The 21,779-nt window shown below is 43.2% G+C and overlaps 1 protein-coding gene across 5 annotated transcripts; it reads left to right on the top strand.

The window, feature by feature from the left end:
* Nucleotides 1–30: 30 nt before the first annotated feature.
* Nucleotides 31–19,156, top strand: USP35 (ubiquitin specific peptidase 35). Of its 5 annotated transcripts, XM_069969720.1 has the most exons (13): nucleotides 52–174; nucleotides 5,467–5,724; nucleotides 6,502–6,564; nucleotides 10,140–10,877; nucleotides 12,182–12,317; nucleotides 12,692–12,821; nucleotides 12,997–13,098; nucleotides 13,503–13,661; nucleotides 14,340–14,533; nucleotides 15,112–15,205; nucleotides 15,727–15,833; nucleotides 16,237–17,446; nucleotides 18,687–19,156. In XM_069969720.1, exons 4-13 carry the CDS (start codon nucleotides 10,196–10,198, stop codon nucleotides 18,843–18,845), a joined length of 2,973 nt encoding a protein of 990 aa, XP_069825821.1. In that variant the 5' UTR covers nucleotides 52–174; nucleotides 5,467–5,724; nucleotides 6,502–6,564; nucleotides 10,140–10,195; the 3' UTR covers nucleotides 18,846–19,156. The 5 variants fall into 5 exon arrangements, with proteins under 5 accessions (XP_069825822.1, XP_069825821.1, XP_069825824.1 ...); XM_069969721.1 differs by lacking the exon at nucleotides 6,502–6,564 and having other exon boundaries at nucleotides 31–74; XM_069969723.1 differs by lacking the exon at nucleotides 6,502–6,564 and having other exon boundaries at nucleotides 14,343–14,533.
* Nucleotides 19,157–21,779: the final 2,623 nt, after the last annotated feature.

Genomic DNA, 21,779 nt, shown 5'->3' with positions numbered 1-21,779 from the left:
CGGGTGGAAATAGAAGTCGCCGAATGAAAGGTTCCGTCTGCAGCAGGTCACGTGACCTGTGGGGCGCACCGCTAGTAAGAGACAGGAGCTCGTCCATACCATACACTTATATACTGCGTTTTAGGTTTCTTTTTTTTATTATTTTTCTTTAATTGCATTCTGGGACTTTTTAAGGTATTTGATTAAAAATGTCCAGCTTTAACATGCATCTATTAGATACAGCTTAAAGGGACGTCATACGGTTGTCTTGGTGACCCATTCACCACCCAGTAGGTTCAGCATCACTCCCTATTGAAATCTACAAAATGGGCCGGAGATCAGGGCTAGAGTTACACTTTAAGGCTATGTTCACACACAGTGTTTCTATCAGTCTTTTAGTCAGTATTTTTCTTAAAGGGGTACTCCAGCGTGGGGGCTATTTTGGGATCTGGCCAGGTAGGAGGTGGCATAGGGCAACAACGTCCACTCACCTCCCCGGTTCCAGCAGCGGGTCCCGCATCACAGCGCTCCGGTCGCTTCCTGGTGCCTGACGCGGGCCCGAGACGTGACGTCTCAGGTCTGCTCAGCCAGTCAGTGACAGAGGCGGGATCCGAGCGGACTTGAAACGGATCCCGCCTCTGTCACTGACTGGCTGAGCGGACCTGAGACGTCACGCCGCGTCAGACACCAGGAAGCGAGCGGAGCGCTGTGATGCGTGACCCGCCGCTGGAACCGGGGAGGTGAGTGGACGTCGTTTCCCTCAGCCGCCTCCTCCACGGTCCCAGGAAAAAAATGCCCCCCCGCTGGAGTACCCCTTTAATCAAAACCATGAGTAGGTTCAGGGCAGTTTCTAGGTAACTTTGGCAACAGGGTAAATCTTGATAAACCCCCCCCCCCAGCCCGGGGGAAGGAAGGGGGCCTTTTATCAAGATTAGGGTTACTAGGAAGAAGCAGTGTGTGTATTATGGCATAGAGCGGTGTTGCACCCCTACCAAATAATGTTCTACTAAATACAAAAACATAATTCAGTGACTCACAGGTGACGTCTTCTTTGATCTGAGGCGGCACTTTCCCTTTTCCTCTCCATCAGGCGGAGACCACCGTTATGATTTCTTGCAGCTACAATTCGTCTCTTCAGAACCTGCCAGACAATCATCTCAGGCTCCGCACTTTTCTAGCAACTTCCTTCCCTTTTCCCACTCATAGGCTCACAAACTGTAGTAATTCCTCTTTTTGGTGCGCTAAAATTAGTAGGTATGTGGGTTGCCCCCTGTAGGTAGGATACCCTCCTGTGCCCTCAATATAGTAAGAATGCTCCCTACTGTGCCCACATATAGTAATAATGCCCCCCACTGTGCCCTCCATATAATAATAATACCTCCTGCTGTGTCCCCATATAGTAATAATGTCTCCTGCTGTGTCCTCCATATAGTAATAATGTCTCCTGCTGTGTCCCAATATAGTAATAATGTCCCCTGCTGTGTCCCCACATAGTAATAATGTCCCCTGCTGTGCTTCCATATAGTAATAATGTCTACTGCTGTGCCCCATATAGTAACAATGCCTCCTGCTGTGCCCCCATATAGTAATAATTCCCCACTGCTGTGCCCCCGTATAGTAATAATGCCCCCTGCTGTGCTCCCATATAGTAATAATACCTCCTGCTTTCTCCATATAGTAATAATGCCCCCTGCTGTGCTCCCATATAGTAATAATATCCCCTGCTGTGTCCCCCATATAGTAATAATGCCCCCTGCTGTGCCCCTATATAGTAATAATGCCCCCTGCTCCCCCATACAGTAATGATGTTCCCTGCTGTGCCCCATGTAGTAATAATGCCCATTGCTGTGCCCCATATTGTAATAATGCCCCCTGTTGTGCCCCATATAGTAGTTATGTCCCCTGCTGTGCCCTCCATATAGTAATAATGTCCCATGCTGTGCCCCTATATAGTAATAATGCCCCCTGCTGTGCCCCCATATAGTAATAATGTCTCCTGCTGTGCTCTCCATATAGTAATTATGTCCCATGCTGTGCCCATTTATTAATAATGTCCCCTGCTGTGTCCCCATATAGTAGTAATGCCCCCTGCTGTGCCCTGCATATAGTAATAATGCATCCTGCTGTGCCCCCATATCGTAATAATTTCCCCTGCTGTGCCCCATGTAGTATTAATGCCCCCTGCTGTGCCCTCCATATAGTAATAATGTCCACTGCTGTGTCCCATATAGTAATAATGACTCCTGCTGTTCCCCATAATAATAATGTCCCCTGCTGTGCCTCCATATAGTAATAATGTCACCTGCTGTGCTCCTATATAGTAATAATGTCTCCTGCTGTTCCCCCATAGTAATAATGTGCCCCTGCCAATGATGCAGTGATTCCAGGTGACTGTCAGGCCCCGTGGGGCACCCCCTAGCTGTTGAAGCCCCGTGTGGTGGTCCGTCCCGCCTGGTCATAGAAACAGCCCTGAGTGGGTTGAAAACACAGAAACTGTGCAAATCTTTCCATTATAATTTTCCCTGTCAGTTCCACTCCTGGTTTTGTTTGGAAAAAGACTGACGGAAATACTATGCATTCAGTGTTTTCCTACAAAAACATTGGCATCCATCCCCCCCATAGACTTCTAAAGGGGGTGAAAAACACTAGAAAAATTAAAGAAAAAAGATAGAGATGAGCGAACCGGGTTAAGGTTCGAGTCCATCTGAACCCGAACGATCAGCATTTGAGTAGCTGTCTGGAAAACATGGATACAGCCAATGACTACATGTTTTCCACATAGCCTTAGGGCTTTATCCAAGTTCAGCAGCCGCCGCTCATCAAATGCCGAAAGTTCGGGTTTGGATAGACTCATCTCTAAAAAAAAGAATACTATAGCCCCATATAAACATTTGTACTTGTTACGGATGTGTGTTGTGGCAGGGATCCCCCTATGCACAAGAATATAACTACTATAATACTGCTCCCTATATACAAGAATATAACTACTATAATACTGCTCCTATATACAAGAATATAACTACTATAATACTGCTCCTATGTACAAGACTATAACTAATATAATACTGCCCCTATATACAAGACTATAACTACTATAATACTGCTCCTATATACAAGACTATATCTACTATAATACTGCTCCTATATACAAGAATATAACTACTATAATACTGTCCCTATATACAAGAATATAACTACTATAATACTGCTCCTATGTACAAGAATATAACTACTATAATACTGCCTCTATATACAAGAATATAACTACTATAATACTGCTCCTATGTATAATAATATAACTACTATAATACTGCTCCTATATTCAAGAATATAACTACTATAATACTGCCCCCTATATACAAGAATATAACTACTATAATACTGCTCCTATATACAATAATATAACTACTATAATACTGCTCCTATGTACAAGAATATAACTACTATAATACTGCCCCCTATATACAAGAATATAACTACTATAATACTGCTCCTATATACAAGAATATAACTTCTATAATACTGCTCCTATATACAAGAATATAACTGCTATAATACTGCTCCTATATACAAGAATATAACTACTATAATACTGCCCCTATATACAAGAATATAACTACTGTAATACTACCTCTACCAGTCAGAGTACTACATAACAGTGCAGCATATCTTTATAGCTCCCCATCCTCCTGGTGATGGTGCTCTGTAGCTGAGTACACTGTGGGCTCCTGAGGCCAGGGCTGAGGTTTCCGGGAGCAGTAATAATAGATGTTCTTCCTCGGGGTGAGGTGGTTGGATGGTTCTCTTCTTTCTTCCTGGTATAGAATAACCTTCATGCACGTCCTCTGATATTTTTTCTCTTGCATATGTGTATGGCGGTGGAGTTTATTGATATGTACAGATGTTGGTTATTGATCTATTAATAGGCAGCTTCTTCTCTTCTCCTTGTATTGTGTATATACTGCGCTGATCAGCTATAGCACTGACACTACTGAAAGGTGACTCTCTTCAGGGTGGGGCCTTGTGGGGCACAAATTGCTGAAAAGATGTCTGAACACACAGCGCGTCTCATCCTGCTGTGTATAGGGTTGTGTAGCCCATATCTGTGTATCACCCAGCTTTTCCAGGATCCTGAATGATACATACATTGCATAGCAATGCTGCTTTACCATTCAGGATTCTAGGAACCTGTCATGACAGCCCTATTGGTATACCAGCCAGTCTTCCTAGAATACAGCTATACAAACCAAGGCTTCTTTACCATTCAGTATTCCGGGAAAGCTGGGTCACGACCACTGTCATGGCCGCCAAATGAATTATTACCCAGCTTTCCTTGAATCTGGAAAGATCAGCTTGCCCTGTTATACAGCTGTAGTAATGCAATGATTTTAGGCTGTTTTGCCATTCAGGATTCAGGAAAAGCTTAATCACAGCCTTACTCTCAGGACAGCCCCATTCTAGTTGTCAACCAGCTTTTCTGGAATCCTAATTGATACATAGTTCAAGTTTTACATCTATGGAATTGCAGGAACCTTTCACTGTATAACTAGGCAGATTTGCCTTTCGGGATTCTTGGAAAGCTGAACTGCAACTTGTCATGGCAGCCTTACTAGTTAATAGTCATCCAGCTTTCCTTTACAATAAAGTCACTCCATTATACAACTGGGTTACAGGAGTTAAATCACAACCCTTACTGCACAACCCAGCTTTCCTAGAATCCTGAAAGATAAATCTACCCAGTTATACAGTCACATAGCAACCAGGAATCTTTCATTGTACACCAAGGCTGCTTTGCTATTTGGGATTCTATCACAGCTGCCGTATTAGTACCCAGCTTTCCTAGAATCCTGAACAATAAATTCCTCTCTTGGTACATTTTATTGCAGAAGTGTCGGACCTTTCTCTCCATAGGCAGATGGGTTTTCCCATTCAGGATCCTGGAAAAGTTGTCACAGTTTCATATCCGTTGCCACCCAGCTTTTCTAGAATCATGAACAATAAATAAATCCTAGATATACATTGGTGCAGAAGCAAAAGACCTTTGGCTGCCTAGACTGGCTGGTTTACCATTCAGGATCCTGGGAAAGGTGCAATAGCCTCCTACCATGATATGCATATTCATTGTCACCTAGCTTTCTAAGAATCCTGAACAATCCCTCCCAGATATTGCTGCAGGAGTGGTGTACCTTATGCTGCATGAGTGGCAGGCAGGTTTGCCATTCAGGATCCTGGAAAAGTTGTCACTGTTTCATAAATCATTGCCACCCAACTTTTCTAGTATCCTGACAATAATGAATCCTACCTCCTAGATATATATTGGCGGAGAAGCAATAGTCCTTTGGCTGCCTAGACTGGTTTGCCGTTCTGGATTCTGGAAAAGTTGTCATTAGTAGCCCTATATGTTATTACCCAGCTACAGATACAGATACAGATATATATGTGTTTAGTACAGGATGCTGTATAACTTCTCTCCATTGATTCCCATAGGGAGGTTGTAATTCTATGGAGCTGTGTGTAGGTGTGTGGCACAGTATAGCAGTGGGTGTGGTCAGCATGCCAGGGACTGTGCCAACCAGCAGAGACATCGGGGAAGTTTGGGCACTGGAGAAGCCTGTGCTGTCCTGCAGATAGATGAGACGCAGCGTCCCTCCCAGCATCAGCATCCATCCCCTGCCCGGAACCAGCATCTCCTCGCCCACACACTCATCCCACTCCATTCTCTCCGCACACATCCCTCATCTAGTGGTGAGTACCATCCCTGACTGAGGTCGCTCATCATGCATGTAACATCTGCAGATGCAGCAGAGCTGAGTTTGTCATTGGCACATGCCAGCAGTGGTTTTACGTAGGACTGCAGGTAAACCTACTAAACCATTATACTATCTCATTGACTTATTAGGGCAAACAACGAAATAACAATTCCAGCTCTGCTACATCCCATTACGCTGTTGAATTATTGGGCATCTTGGGAACTAAAATTCTGCAGTCCTGGGGCATGTAGTTCTATAACAGATTTGATTGGGTTATTAGTTACCTATATACAGGTGTAGGTGAGCAGAGTTTGTCATCGGGCACAACGCTCCACGTGTCATCAGGGATGTTGCAGGTAAACATGCTCCATTATTTTACCTGGTTTATGTTATCCTAGTAACAAACCGGCAAATTCAGCTCTGCTACATCTGTAACATTACAAACAACACCAAAAAGAAAATAAAACCGTGTCAACCTACCCTAAAGGTAAGAGGTATTATAATCCTGCCTGGAATATTGTGCTGGGACTAGTAGTACAAGTTGACATTCCGAATATAGATTTTCCAATTTGTTTTTAACTTGGTTATGTGCAGTTGTAGCAGAGCTGAATTTGCCATTTAGCTATATTGGAATGTAGTGTTGGTTAAGCATTAAGCATATAACATACATAGCAATATTACTATGTGTTTTACCAAACTGAGCACTACTACAACTAATAATATCTAGTCTGAAACCTATTCCTATGTAATCTCTGTTATATCTATGGTGCAGGGAGCAAATCACGAGCCATGAGTGTGGGACAAATACGCCATTGGTTTTGGAACCTAAAAAGAAGTTAGTTTCATCTAATAAGATTTCATATAATAAAAACTTTTTTTACATTATTAGATTGAATATATAATAAAGATGTAGCAGAGCTGAGTTTGTAATGTAACCATATGGCAATAGCATACCGGCTTCCATGACATCCATTCACTGCAGCATGACACAAATGCTCCCCATATGGTATGAGCACAGTAGCAAGTTCAGCTCTGCTGCATCTCTATGTGGCACATAGGAGACAATCTTGTTTATGTGGTCACAATGTCCCTGGCTGCAGTTACAGCGGGAATGTGACACAGACCATTCTGGAACCAGTCGATTGTTTCAGCCGCCCGTCCCCCTGGTAAACACAGAGCGTGCAGAGCCACATGGAACAATCCCCGAAAAACTAACTAAAAGGAAACAATTCATTTTTGCATACTAAATTCTGATTATTTTTTTTTTTATTTGAAAATTTAAATTTGCCTTGTTTTTGCTTTTCCTTTTTTTTAAATTGTTCATTTGTGTGCATGTTTACCTTTTTTTTATTTGTTTTGAATTTTTGTTGTTTCTATTCATTTTTATGTTTGTATTCTTGCACACCCTCATCGGAAGATTGTCACCCCCTCATTGTCACCCCATCATTGCAGAATATATATAGTACAGAAGGGTCACTATCTATTGTCTACTCGCTCAGATGCCCAAGAGTTTACAGAGTATATGGGGAAAGGATTATCTATAGTCCTATGGAATATCCCAGATCACACGTTTAGACAAATTCAGCTCTGCTACATCTGCACATATGTTTCTAACTTAGAAAGTGGGAAAAACATGGAGGTGCAAGGTCATTGAGGGACTACTAGCACTAGCACAGAACTGGGGGTTAGATTATAAGTCCTCTTAAAGGAAAACTAAACACCAACATCTTGCAGATGTAGCAGAGCCAAGTTTGTAATCCTATTGTTTTCGTCATCATTAACAAAATTCAATTAAATAATGCAGCCCTTTTACCAGCAGTCCTATGCCAAATCTCTAATGACACACTGTGATATTATATGGTGTGGACAAACTCAGCTCTGCTACAGTTTTCAACAAAAAAGACTGCTAGTCTATGTACTAAATTAGAGACAGATATGCAGTAGGGCCCCATCCATTTCTAAGAGTATAGTATTGTGGCCTCATATGTCTTTGGAGATGTAAGGATGTAAGGGTAGGGGCTCATTTACATTCCTAAGTTTTCTAAATTGATTTTTTAAAACACTGTAGTACTGATAATTACCTGCAGGTGGCAGTGTTACAGTCAAAATGCATTTACACCATATGTACTGGTCCTTTCCCTAATTAAACACAATAGGGGACACAGTGACCCCTAGTGGCCAGAAAAACCATGAGTTATTCCAGATGTTAAAACTTATTTAACAGCTTATGTCCATTGTTGACTATGTTTATAGGGCTTGCTGTAAAGAATATCACTAGTACTGTTAAAAACACTTCATCCAAGATGGCTGCTCCCATAATAATGTGCAAAAAATGAAATAAAATAAATTATAATGAGAAAATAGAAACAGGTGAGAAAAAAGAGCTTGTTTCAGGATGTGGGTCTAATCAGTAAAAAAACAAAAACAAACTGAAAATGTAGCTGATACATTCCCTTTAAGGGCTGCTGTGAGTCAGCTGACAGATATAGGTTAGAGAATCGCTGAAGGGGCAATTACCTAATATTCAATATTCACCAGGCCGAGCCTTTACCATAGCAGCAAAATCAGATCCTTTGGGATCCAGAGCAATAATTGATTAAATATGCATCAAGGTGGAATCTGATCCCTCCCTGCTTTATTATTCATTGTAATTATTGTGCAGAAAGGCTGAAGTGACGACCGCAGCAAAGACAGAATTATCTCCGCAGCAACTCACCCTAAAGGTCCAAAAGCTGCGGATGCTGTTATACAGGGACCCTGGCACCAGCACACTACAAAATCTCATCCATAGCTCCGAGCAGAGCCTAACATCAACCTAGACATGAAACCAGACCATAACACTATTAAGACCCCAGACCAGGCCCCGATATAATTTCATACTCCAGACTAGACACTATAATCCATACTCTAGTTTACTGTTAATTTATATTTGTATTAATAACCTTCATGTTATATCACACATTGTTAGATTTTAGGACAGCTAGGTTATGTTTGACCAATTTCTATATGTTATTATCGATTTCAGTGTTTTCTTTGATTATTTACTTTGTAAGAAGTTTTTATAGAGGTTTTTCTTGATAAAAACCGATAAAAAAAATTGGAATTAGAAAATGAATCTGTGCCCAAAAGAAGAGACTAAAATTATTCTATAACCCCAGATCAGACTCTAAAATAAATCCAGACTTAAACGGTATTTAGACCCCAGACCAGACCCCAAAATTAATTCAGAGCCCATTTATCAAGACCAAATCTACTATGCTCCAGCCCAGCCCCTAAAAAAAAACCTTACCCGAAAGCAGAGCCTACAAATTATTCAGACCCCAGACCATACCCTGAAATGATTCCATACACCAGAGGAGACCCTAAAATTATCCAGACCTCAGCTCAAACTACATTATTATTCCACAGCCCAGAACTTAAAATCAATGAATTTTTTTTTAAACCACTACACAAATTTAAACTTCACACCAGACCAAAAAATTAACCCAGTTTTCTGCAGACCATAACATTAATCCAGACCAAATCAAAAATAAAGTCATACCCCAGACCAGAGCCTAAAATGAATCCATACCCCAAAGCAGACCCAAGAATAAATCTACATCCTAAAAACTCTACAGACCCAAGGCTAGACCTATATTATTCCACTCCCCAGACAAGACCCTGAAATGAATCCATGCCGCAGAATAGACCCTAAAATTATTTCATAACAACAGACGCACCCTAAAATTAATACAGACTAAAGGCCTTATTACACGGCCCGATAATCTGGGGTAAGCGAGTGTGGACCTTTCAGCTCAGCATTTGCTTCCCCTTGTTCTCCCCTTGCTGTTTGTGCTATTACACACAGAGGCAGTGGGAGGGACCACCTGAACAATCCTTAAATTGTTTAGGTGGCCCATTGAAGTCAGCAGTGGTCTGCAGCCACCACTACTATGACGTGGAGCAAAGTGCTGCAGATCGACGATGACAAAATCGCGTTCTTTCAGCATGTTGGAAGAATACAATCAGTGGACACTGTGCTAGTTGGCTGATTGTTGCCTTTCAACATGTGCTATTACACTGAACAATTATCGGCCTGAATGGCAGGTAGTCAACCAAGTAAGGCCAATAATCCTTTAGTGTAATAGTACCTTAATTCCTAAAAATTTATTAAGACACCCTAAACAAATTCAGACCTCAGACATTAAATTACACCTCGGGCCAAATCTCTAACTATATTCAGACCCCAGACCAAACCTCTCTATTTACTTACCGCTCCTTGAATCCTCTCGATCCTATTGATGCCACAAAGCATCAGGTCCATGTGTTCAGTGGTGGATTGTGTCATGGCGTAGAACTGTTGCTCAGATTTTTCTTAAGCTTTTCTAAAGTTTGTTGTTTAAGCTTTCTATTCCTCCAACTTTGTTCCAGCTCTTCTGTTGATCTTCCCTTTATAAGACCGAATAAGCCTGATAGTAACATAAGCTATGGATAAGATACTAGAAGCTGTCATGCAGTCTTCCTATCCCATGTACGTTAAGCAGAGCTTAGCACGAAGAGTAATTGAAGCTTCCAAGCAGCCTATTGACACTGAGCAGTGCTGGTCCATGTTAGAACTTTCCACCAAGCTGTTCTTTCTTGGCGAATCTCGCTTTGCCAGGGAAACGGCCAGAGAAGTTCTCGAAGTCTACGGCAAGTACCACCCAGAAGAATTTGAAGAATTTTTCAATGTTAGGTTTATACTGAGTCTTCTTCAGGAAGGATATGGCTCTCTAGGAAAGAGACATGCCTATATCTTGGATTACATACATCTCGGCCTACAGTTTGTGTTGGACAAACCTTCCACAGAGGAGATCTTTAGGCTCTTGAGGATCGAAGTCCTCAGAATTGTCTGCGAAAGACCAAGTCTAAAGGTCTGCATGAGGGTCAGCAAGCTCCTGACTTCATACACCCAGTGTATTCCAGATAGGAACCACCAACTTCTGTTGTGCCAGCAGCTAATCAGATGCATCAGCCAGTTCCACTGTCATTGTGAAGGAGAGGAGGGGATCATACAGTTTCTGGACCAAGTGAACAGAGTCAGTGCACTCCTTCAAAGTATCTGGAGGCTTCAGACTTCCCTGGTCCTTCCGTCGCTTAAAGAACTGTTTACTATTATATCTTTACCAGGTAAGAACATAGTGAAAAACTGCAGTACAGTACATATAGAGTACAGGTCACCACATAGCCAAGGAGTCACAAATGTGTGTCCAAGTAATATTTATTTAGAATTTTATTGCACAGATGCAGCTAGTGCCAACTTGATAGTTAACATGTTACATCTATCACAAAGTGCAGTACAGGGTGAAAAAAGTGTGGTGTCCCCCTGCTTTCCATAACAGCCAGCTACAATACAAGCAGCAGCAGCCTGGTATTACCAAAATCCATTGCCTTTCCCAGCTAAATAACACCAGCCTGCTGCTGCCCAGACCCCAAGTATAATTTTTGATGCAAGGACTAGAGATGAGTGCAACTGGAACATGCTCGAGTTCGATTGTTTGGCCTTTGATTACCAGTGGCAAAAGAAGTTAGATGCAGCCCTAGGGAGTCCAGGAAAACATGGATGTATTTTCCAGACTCTCTAGGGCTGCATCAAATTCCTTCAGCTAGTGGTAATCAAATGCTGAACGATTGAACTTGAACATCTTCCAATTGCGCTCATCTCTAGCAAAGACCTAATGCTACCTGGCTCTTCTCAGATCCCCTGATAGCATTGGATACCAGGGTAATAAGAGGGTTAGTACTAGTCTTTTATGGGCTATCACTATGCTCCAGCTTATTAATGGGCATTGCCTACCAGATGGCTCCATTACTAAGCTAGTAATAAGTAAAGAAAAAAAAACCCTAAACTTTGTGGAAATAAAAAACTCTGCAACACCCCTCATTGGCCATTTTGGAAATAGGTACCACAGAAACTTTTGTGAGCGGCAATGTCTGGAGCTGCGTAGAGCTCTGCAGTGTAGCCAGCACTAAGGATGTTGTGCCGATATGCTGTGGCAATAAAATGTCATGCAGATGCAGCATCTTTACTGCTGGCTCCATCTGTATAAGGAAAATTTTTTGCATTGGCTAAAAGGGGAATATGTAGGTGGCATTACAGACCACCCATTGATATCAATGGATGTCCATATAATGCTTGGACATGCCATGCCCACCAGAGTACGGGCTAGCCGTTATTAGCTTTATAAACTAGTTACTATCTAGGCACTCCCCTATATGCCCTTAGACCGGACCTCGGAAGCAAAGAACAGGGAATCCCCCTCTGTGACAATAGGGTTTTTCTACTAGACAATCCCTTTAACAGCCTAAGTAATCAATTATATAACTAGAATAAAGCAGGTAGACGGTGCCGTTCAACCCAATCACTTTTCCAATTATATAACTATATGTAATTCCTTATTGTCTGTTCTGAAGCCGATTCTTGTGATTTCTAGATGAAATGGAGACACCATCCAATGCTCTGGCCAGCGTGGTGCAGTATATACCCCTACAACTCATGGAGGGCATTGTAAGAAACGTGGCCAATGCAGACAGCGTGACTGATGCCCAGATGATGACCTCCATTAACAGGTATAAATTACTGGCCTAGCTATGTAGTGATGTCACAGATCTGAATGACTGAGATTGAGGTTTAGATACCTTAATAGAGGTATTACCATCGCAGTATGTTTTTTACATTGTAGAAGCCTGTGGCTGTTAGCTTTTTGACTTAAGTAACCAAATAAATCCATAAATAGAAGATAGAGAGGAGGAGGAGGGGTATGGAGCTGCAAATTGTCTCCCTGTCTGAGACTGAATGCTGTGAGGGGGAGGAGGAGCTGCAGGGCGAGACATCTGATTGGTTAGATACACAGGGCAGTTCTGGCATCACACCAGGAGGAGGCACGGCAAGAGGAAAAGTAAAGGTTAGGCATAAAACGACATCCAATGTCTTCTCTTTGCAGGATGATTGACTGGGTGTCATGGCCTCTCGGCAAGAACATTGACAAGTGGATTATCGCTTTATTAAAGGGGCTCGCCGCTGTGAAGAAGTTCAGCATCCTGACTGAAGTTTCCCTATCGAAAATACAAAAGGTCCAAGTATCATGAACCTAGGATATTTTTTGGATGTTTTTGTCAAACATAGTTCTCATTTAAGATGGGGCTTGTGTGGGACACAATGCGGGTAGGGGTTTAGAGAGCTCCACTAAGTGACAGATGACCACAAATCTCCCGTGTACTGACAATTCCTGACATATTTTCTTTTCAGGTATTCTCAAAGTTATTATACCCCGTTGTTCGAGAGGGGGCGCTGTCTGTGCTCAGGTATATGCTCCTGAGCTTTCAGCACTCACCTGAAGCTTTTCATCTGGTAAGAGTCACAACCATTTCACTTTACTACTACAGACATGTTTTCCCGATAAGGTACCTAACATAATATGGTGCTGTGCAAACGTATTTGCCCCCTCTCTACATTAGACACTTGAGTCTGAATGTTCAGCATTTGATTATCAGTGGCTGAAGAAGTTGGATGGCTATAGGCCATAGGCTGTATCCATGTTTTCCAGGACTCCCTAGGGCGCATCCAACTTCTTCAGCCACCGGTAATCAAATTCTGAACATTCGGATGTGAGCATGCTGGAATTGCGCTCTGTCTATAATGATAAAAAATCTGAAAACCATTTTAGCTAGCCATATGAGAGATTTCCATATACTTTATATATACCGTATAACATTGGACAGAATTACCCGAATGGCCATCATTTTGTCTTCCAGATCGTTCCTCACATCCCGCAGATGGTTTCCTGCCTCTTCAATGAGAACACAAATTCAGCCACCAGCTGTGTGGAGCAGTTTGCAGAACTCATCCATTGCATGGTGTTTCGCTTCTCGGGGTATCCTGATCTGTATGAGCCAGTCATGGAAGCAATAAAGGTGGGCACTATACATTACCCCTTTGAAGGGGTACTCCAGCAATATAATAAAATAAAAATAAAATTATATATATAATATTTTTTTATTTTTTTTTAAATCAACTGAAAGCTCCAGAGATTTGTAATTTGCTTCTATTAATCTCAAATCTGAAGTCTTCCAGTACGTATTTGCTGCTGTATGCCCTGCAGGAAGTGGTGTAGTCTTTCCAGTTCAGAGAGCAGGAGAGACAGTTCTATGGCCAGTTCCTGACATGGACAGAGGTGGCAGCAGAGAGCACTGTCACAGGCTGGAAAGAATACACGACTTCCTGCAGGACATACCGCAGCTGATAAGTACTGGATTTTTTTTTAATACAAATAAATAACATATATTTGGCACTTTCTAAAACCAGATGATTTAAAAGAATAACATTTTTGATGGCGTGCCCCTTTAAAGGGGTTATCCAGGATTAGAGGTTGTGTGTGGTATTGTAATTGTATTCCATTCACTTCAATAAAAACCAAGCTGCAAAAGCCACACCTAACCTAAGGACAAGAGTGGCGCTGCTTCTAGAAAATAGCTGCCATGTTTTTCTAATCCTGGATACCCCCTTTAAGCACACTTAAGCACTCCTGTGTATCAGGAGAATGGAATAGCATGTGGAGACATGGACTGACTGCATGTTCTTCTCTCTGGCAGAAGTTACCAGTCCCCAATGAAGATCGGATAAAACAACTTCTTGGACAGAATGCGTGGACATCACAGAAGAACGAGCTGGCGCCATATTATCCCAGACTGGTGTCCAAGTCAGACACCGGGAAGATCGGCCTGATAAACCTGGGAAACACGTGTTACATGAATAGCATCCTGCAGGCTTTATTTATGGCTTCTGAGTAAGTGTACAGTGGTCCTTAGTGAACGGCCCGGGATGCCGTATTATGCAGGGTGCATATTTCTGGGTGGTGCCAATTTTGGATTTGGCTATTGGGCCTCCTTCATATGTATACACCTCAGCCTTATATTATCCCTTTCAAGAATTGAGACCCCAGCAGGTTCAACATGTCCTTGTGAAATAGCATGAAAATAGCGATACGCCTTTAAATAGTCCCTGGCATCTATCCCCCAGAGCCCTATGGTAGGACGCCTGCTGCATGTTCATCGATTTTACTCTAAGATGACAATTTACTTCTGCTGAAAATAGCTTCATGGATTTTACCAGCAGGAAGGGAGCGATGGCTTCTTCTACTAAACTGCGCTCATTGCACCAAGAACATGGCTAATAGGAATATTTGGTGCTAGTGGGCAATGCCTGGGCCATGTTTACCGTAGGGGTGGCAGTGGGGCAGTTTTTTGCAGACTCTATAAAACATCTGTGACTCTGGTTACTCCTCAAGCTGCAGCACAGGCAGAGCTATATGTAGATGTGTGTGATTGCAGCACAGTCCCTGTCTGACATGTCACCTGCTCTCAGTTTCAGGCACTCGGTCCTCTGTTTACGAGACAGCAGCTCCCAGCCCCTGATGATGAAGCTGCAGCATCTCTTTGCCTTCCTAGAGCACAGTCAGGTGGGTAGGACTCCAGAATATTCAGTTCTTTTATTCCTATTTGTTTTTGTTTATTTTTTTTTTTACAGTTTTTGAAACTGCACTCACTGGCTTCAGAGCTGAAATCTTCCAGAATTCTCTGTTTGTTTAGTTTCTTCACAGAGAATTACATTAGGCGCTGTAGAGTAATCCAATGGAAGAAAAACAATCAACCTCATTATAGGAGCTCAGCCAAACCTTTCGGGCTGTGTCTGAGGACAAGATTGTCGACTGTTTCACATAGTTATTAGCAGAATAGTGAGTGCAGCACTGGAGTATAATACAGGATGTAACTCAGGATCAGTACATGATAAGTAATGTAATGTATGTACACAGTGACCCCACCAGCAGAATAATGAGTGCAGCTCTGGAGTATAGAACAGGATATAACTCAGGATCAGTACAGGATCAGTAATGTAATGTATGTACACAGTGACTGCCCCAGAAGAATAGTGAGTGCAGCTCTGGAGTATAATACAGAGTGTAACATTATCTTCGTTTAGCGCCCGGCTATCTCACCTGAAAGTTTCCTGGCGTCATCTTGGCCTCCTTGGTTTACACCAGGTGTGCAGCAAGACTGCTCAGAATATCTAAAATATCTTCTAGATCGGTAAGTCATCTGCTGGAAGTCAGGGTAGGTATAAAGTCTGGGGGGTTTGGGAGAGCCTGGGTGCCCCCTGGTGTCTCCTGTCAGGGAAAACAACTGTGCAATTTCCCTATAATGATGAGTGGAGACAGACATGTTGTACAGCTTTGTATCTCTTACATACTTAGTTTAGCTGTATGTGTTATATGTTAAGTTGATGATCTTCTTAATGTTTCATTAAAAGCTTTGCAAGCCATGGGCACAGACAGAAAATGGGAAAGGTTTATAGGGCTTCATAGCAGCGGCATTTACAACTCACTTATCAAACCAGCCTTGTTCTCTATAACAAATGGCACCACTGTCTGCTTATACTTTTAGATGCATTAGTTTCTTTTTTAAGCTTACACTCTATTCCCCTTATTCTAAGGCTTCATGAAGAGGAAAAAACAGGCAAAAGGATATCCCAAACTCTAGCCCAGACCAACTGCGGTTTCCAAGTGAAGAAAACCATCTTGGGCAACAGAACCTTGGTGGAGCAGATGTTTGGTGGCCGTATCGTCACCAGAATTCGGTGCTTGAAGTGCCACAGTATCTCAGCTAGGGAGGAGGCCTTCACTGACTTGTCTCTAGCTTTCCCACCACAAGATGACTCGGCTACCAAGTTTACCAAGACTTCTGTGCCTTCCAGTGTAACAGTTAGAAATACAGGGTCCAAAAATCTTGAAGGCCAAGACCAGCGGTCAACAAGTTCTCCCAACCATGGGACGTGGAAACAGAAAGCTAGCAAGGACCAAGGAAAAGTAACAACTGTCGGGATATCGGATAAAAATAATTCTGAAGACAAAGATGAGAACAATTGTTCTTTTGCTGGAAGTCAAGGCTTGGCCTCTTCTTCATCTTGTGAAGCACCAGGGTTAAAAAAATGCACCCTCACCCTATCGGACTTGATCAACCATTTCTTATGCCCTGAGATGCTGACGGAGGATAATAAATATCGATGTGAAACCTGTGCCTCCTTGCAAGATGCTGAGAAGGTGGTGGAGCTCTCGACAGGTCCACAGTATCTGATCTTGACTTTGCTAAGATTCTCTTTCGACTTGAAAGCCATGAGAAGAAGAAAGATCTTGGACAATGTGCAAATTCCTTTGATCCTCAAATTACCAGTCCACATAAATCCTCATCGGACGGAGAATGTGTGTATAGAAAGTAGCAGTAGATCCATCTCAGCCAACGCCCACCAGTCCACAACCTATGACCTGTGCACCGTCATCGTGCATTCTGGACTGTCCTCAGAAAGTGGACATTATTATTGCTATTCGAGGGACTGCATGGACAAAGATGGTCATAAACCAGCAAGTGCCGGGATTAAAAAGTTTGCCAGTGACAAACATCTAGACATGGAGATCCAGTGGTATCTGTTCAATGACACCCGAGTCTCATTCTCATCCTTTGAATCTGTCAGCAACGTCACTTCCTTCTTCCCCAAGGATACGGCCTATGTTTTATTTTACAGACACCGGCCTCATGGACAGGCGGACACTGGTATAGACTTAGGGTCACTTAAGTCGCATGGAGATGTTGCCCTCAGCAAGGAGCTAATGGAAGCCATCTCGAAAGACAATATCAAGTATCTGCAGGTACGTTCCCATACTGTGTGACTATTGGCTTAATGGTGGGTTCAAGGGATTTAGGGAGGGAGGAGATCTGCCTACACCAAAAATCTGTAGAAGGCCCAGGTATTTCCCAAACAGTACCAAATAACTACCCTCCATCCAATGTGTCCATACCATACTATCAACATAGAGTGAACACATAGCAGTGCCCAGCTAATGGAGGTATTCAGTCAGGTCCGCCATTGGACATTTGGGGGCTCTATATAGCCAAGAAGTGTAGTTCCCCTCTGCTGAAGTTAGCAAGCTTGAGTATAGGAGAACATGTGTATAATGTATGCGTTCAGGGATGGAGGCCTTAGGTTAGGGTAGTCATCTTCTTCACCCCTTCTAGAACCCAACTCTGTGCCTATATAATTGCATTGTAGTCTGTTAAGTCCTGCAAGAGCACAGACTACCCCATATGCTTTATGCCAAATATATCTCAGCGGATGAAATGCGTTTTAGTACAATAAATCCTGTTTTCTCCTCAAATACTCTACCATAAAGCCCAGTGTTCGAGATATAGTCGAATTACCTAATAGCACCACTTTAAAGGGGTTATCCAGCCCTACATAAACATGGCCGCTTTCTTCTAGAGACAGTATCACTCTTGTCTCCAGTTTAGGTGGGGTTTGTAACTCAGTTCCATTGAAGTGAATGGAGCTTAATTGCAAACCACACCTTACTGGAGACAAGAGTAGTGCTGTCTCTGGAAGAAAGCGGCCATGTTTTTGTAGCGCTGGATAACCCCTTTAACACTGCTAATCTTCAGTTGATTAAAAACCTGATGGTGTGATGGTTCCCAGAGTACTGATGCATTTCTAACAACAGATGGAGAGTGATGTGCATTGCCAGTGCAAGTCCATAATACATAGTGGTGCTTGGAGAAACTTTATACCGTCCATAATATATATCACTGTAGTCAGCTGTGTGATTTTGATTTCTATTGACGGTTTGTTCACTAAGTTTGTAGATGGATTTCAAAGGATGATTTCAAGTTATCAATCAATCAAAAGCTCTTCACAGATCCTAAATGACATATGCCTCTCCATTAATACCCCCTTACCTGCACAGCTGTACTTCAACCAAGTGTGTGTTTTTTTTTTTACTGCACCAGGAAGATCAGGATTGACGGTGATAAAGATATTTATGAGTTTTAGGAAGGAGGAAACAAAGGTGAAATTTTTATTAAAACGTATATATTTTATCCGTATCTTTTTTATAGGAGCAAGAGAAGGAAGCAAGGAACAGGGCGGCCTACATCTCTCCGCTGCTGAAGTCCCCACTGTGGTGGCAGGATTTTGACAAGGACAGTGATGATGATGCTTCTGCGGGATCAGCTTCTGGGGGGGCTTCTGGCTCCTTTCACGGTCTTGTGTTTTAGAGGTGCCCAACACCGGGGTCCTCTGTGCATTTTAGTGGCCTTCTAATTTTAGGTGCAGATCTAAGATCTGTTTTGCAATATAACTGCTATCAATCTTCTACAGAACAGTTAGATACACCCTTAGGGAACTGTATCAAACACATACTCGGTCACCACTGCTGTTAACTGGGCATTCACACATTATTTGCATAGTCCGTAAATACGGATAATGTGCTACAGAGAGGAATTCTGAGTTCACCGCTTCATCTTTTATTATGACCCCAGGGACTCCAAATTCCGCTCTGTAGCACATAAGGGGAGATTTATCAAACTGGTGTAAAGTGAAACTAACTCAGTTGCCCCTAGCAACCAATCAGATTCCACCTTTCATTCCTCACAAACTCTTTGGAAAATGAAACGTGGAATCTGATTGGTTGCTAGGGGCAACTGAGTCGGTTTCACTTTACACCATGTTTGATAAATCTCCCCCATAGTCTGTGTTTACGGAATGTGTGAACGCCCCCTATGGCTGAGTCTAGTCTAAAGCAGAGTATACACATAGTATACTGTCAGTATTTTCAGCTAAATCCAGGACCGGAACCATTTACTAGTTTGATGCTGCGTTTACATGGAACGATTATCGTGCGAATTTGCACTATAACGATCGAATTCGAACGATAAACGTAAGTGTAAACGCAGTGAACGATCAAGCGACGAGCGAGAAATCGTTCATTTTGATCTTACATGTTCTAAAATCGTCGTTCGCAAAAAATTCGCAGATCGTTCCGTGTAATCAGTCGTTCACCGATTTTACCTATGTGCGAGATAGGCTTAAGTGATCGTAAAACGATTTTTCCATACAATATATCGTTCCGTCTAAACGCTGATCATTATAAAAAAAAAAATCGTTACTTCGAAATCGTTAATCGTACGATCAGGCGAATTATCGTTCCGTGTAAACGCAGCATTAGTTAAAGGGATTATCCAATGCTACAAAAACATGGCCACTTTCTTTCACAGACAACATGATTCTGGTCTTCAGTTCAGCTGCGGTACCACCAGGCCCAGGCTGAAGCACTGGAGACGGGCTGACCCACCCATAGTGGGAGGAAACCCTAGCCCCTCTATGATAGGGTTCCATTGATTCTAATGGAGTCACGTCATGGAGGGGCTGGGGTTTCTTCCCACTAAGGGTGGGTCGGTCCGCCTCCAGTTCTTCAGCCTGAGCCTGGTGGTACAGTCACTTTAAGCTCCATTCACTTCAATGGAATTGAGAAGCAAAACCCCGCCCAAGCTGGAGACAAGATTGGGCTGTCTCTGGAAGAAAGTAGCCATGGTTTTGTAGTGCTGGATAACCCCTTTAAAGATACTGATCAAAATAGTACATGGAACCCAGCCTCATGGTTCACAGATATCCCATATTTCACTCTCTCTAAAGAGTCGACAAGGTATTGTTAGATACATTTACTTTGAGTGTATGAAACGGAAGATTAGATACAAAGTATTGGGAAAGCCTGGAATATGTAAAACAAAAAAAAAAAACCCAAAGAATAACGTCTTTGTGAACCCATCACTGAAGCTCTGCTGCAATAAATAAACATGGCTCCAGATGCCTCTTGTGTCAAGTTCTTTCCAGGGTATATCCCTAAAGGTTTATAGGGGCGCTGTCTCTTTGCTTACTCAGAACCCTCAGCATAATGATTTCCTGACAGTAGTCCGTTTTTACCATCAGGAAAAGCCTTTAGGATTTCCTGATGAGAAAAAAAAAAAAGAAGTGTTCTCAATATGGTCTAGTATGCCAACATACATCACAACACTGCGGTCCCCCTCATGTATCCTGCCACTGTAGTCCCCCTTGTGTACCCTGCCACCGTCTCCCCCTTGAGTACCATGCCCCTTTCCCCCCTTGTGTACTGTGTCAAGCTCTCCCCCTCATGCATGTGTCATCCTTTTATCTGTTGCAGAACTACAACTCCCATTATGTGATGTAGTCTTGCATAATACCACACACACCATAATGGGAGATGTAGTTCTACTGTGCTACTTCTTCCCCCCTCCTATACTGTGTCATCCTCTAATCTGGCAGAGAACTACAACTCCCATTAAGACTGCCAATAGGGCATGATGGGGATTGTAGTTCTGCAACAGGTTTCAAAACTACAACTCTCATCATGGATTGTCAGCAGGACATGATGGGAGTAGTAGTTTTAGGGGATAATCTCACCTGCCCTGGATCCTGCTCTGGCCTCCCTAGTCCTCTTCTCCTTCTTTCTGGGAGGTTACGGTCTGATGGTTCTCGAGATGAGATGAAAGGGGGGGGGGGGCGGTAAGGCTCATGGCAGGGGATGTGGTGGGGGCAATTGGGGATCAAGCTGCGGGCGCTGAGGAGGTTCGGGGGGGGTGGAATGGGGGGGGTGAGCGGCAGATGCTGAAGTCCAGGTGGGGGTGGGGGGTGGAGTGAGGGTGGAGGGCGCTGAGGTACGGGGGGCGGTTGGGCGGAATAGGGGTGTCGGGTGCTGTAGTCGGGGGGGGGGGGGGGGGGGGGGTGGTGGTGGTGTGAATGGAGGGGTCGTGCAGTAGATGCTGAGGTCCGGGGCAGAATTGAGGGTCGGGCTGCGCTGCCGGGGCAGACCTGAGGCGGTGGCAGCAAGGGGCAGGGGGACCAGAGCACAGCAGACCAGGAGCAGCTGCAGCATGATGCAAGGGGAAACGACTGGTGAGGTCCAGCTGAGAGGGGTAGGGGTGGTGGGAACACTCCGGACGCTTTCCTGATGTGCATGGGGGTGTCCGTGCCTGGTTTCCGGATAAAAATAGGACAGGATCTAAAAAAATCCTGACCTATTTTCTGCAACGGACACCCTTTAGGAAAAATCCTGAAGGGTGTCCTATGGGTCCGGAAATTCGGACAGATTTTCGGGACGTGTGAAGGGGGCCTTAGGCTGGGTTCACACAAGG

Source organism: Dendropsophus ebraccatus, chromosome 5 (assembly GCF_027789765.1).
Source record: "Dendropsophus ebraccatus isolate aDenEbr1 chromosome 5, aDenEbr1.pat, whole genome shotgun sequence".
Taxonomy (NCBI): domain Eukaryota; kingdom Metazoa; phylum Chordata; class Amphibia; order Anura; family Hylidae; genus Dendropsophus; species Dendropsophus ebraccatus.
The sequence above is the reverse complement of the archived record's forward strand: the minus strand, read 5'-3'. Positions and strand labels throughout refer to the sequence as shown.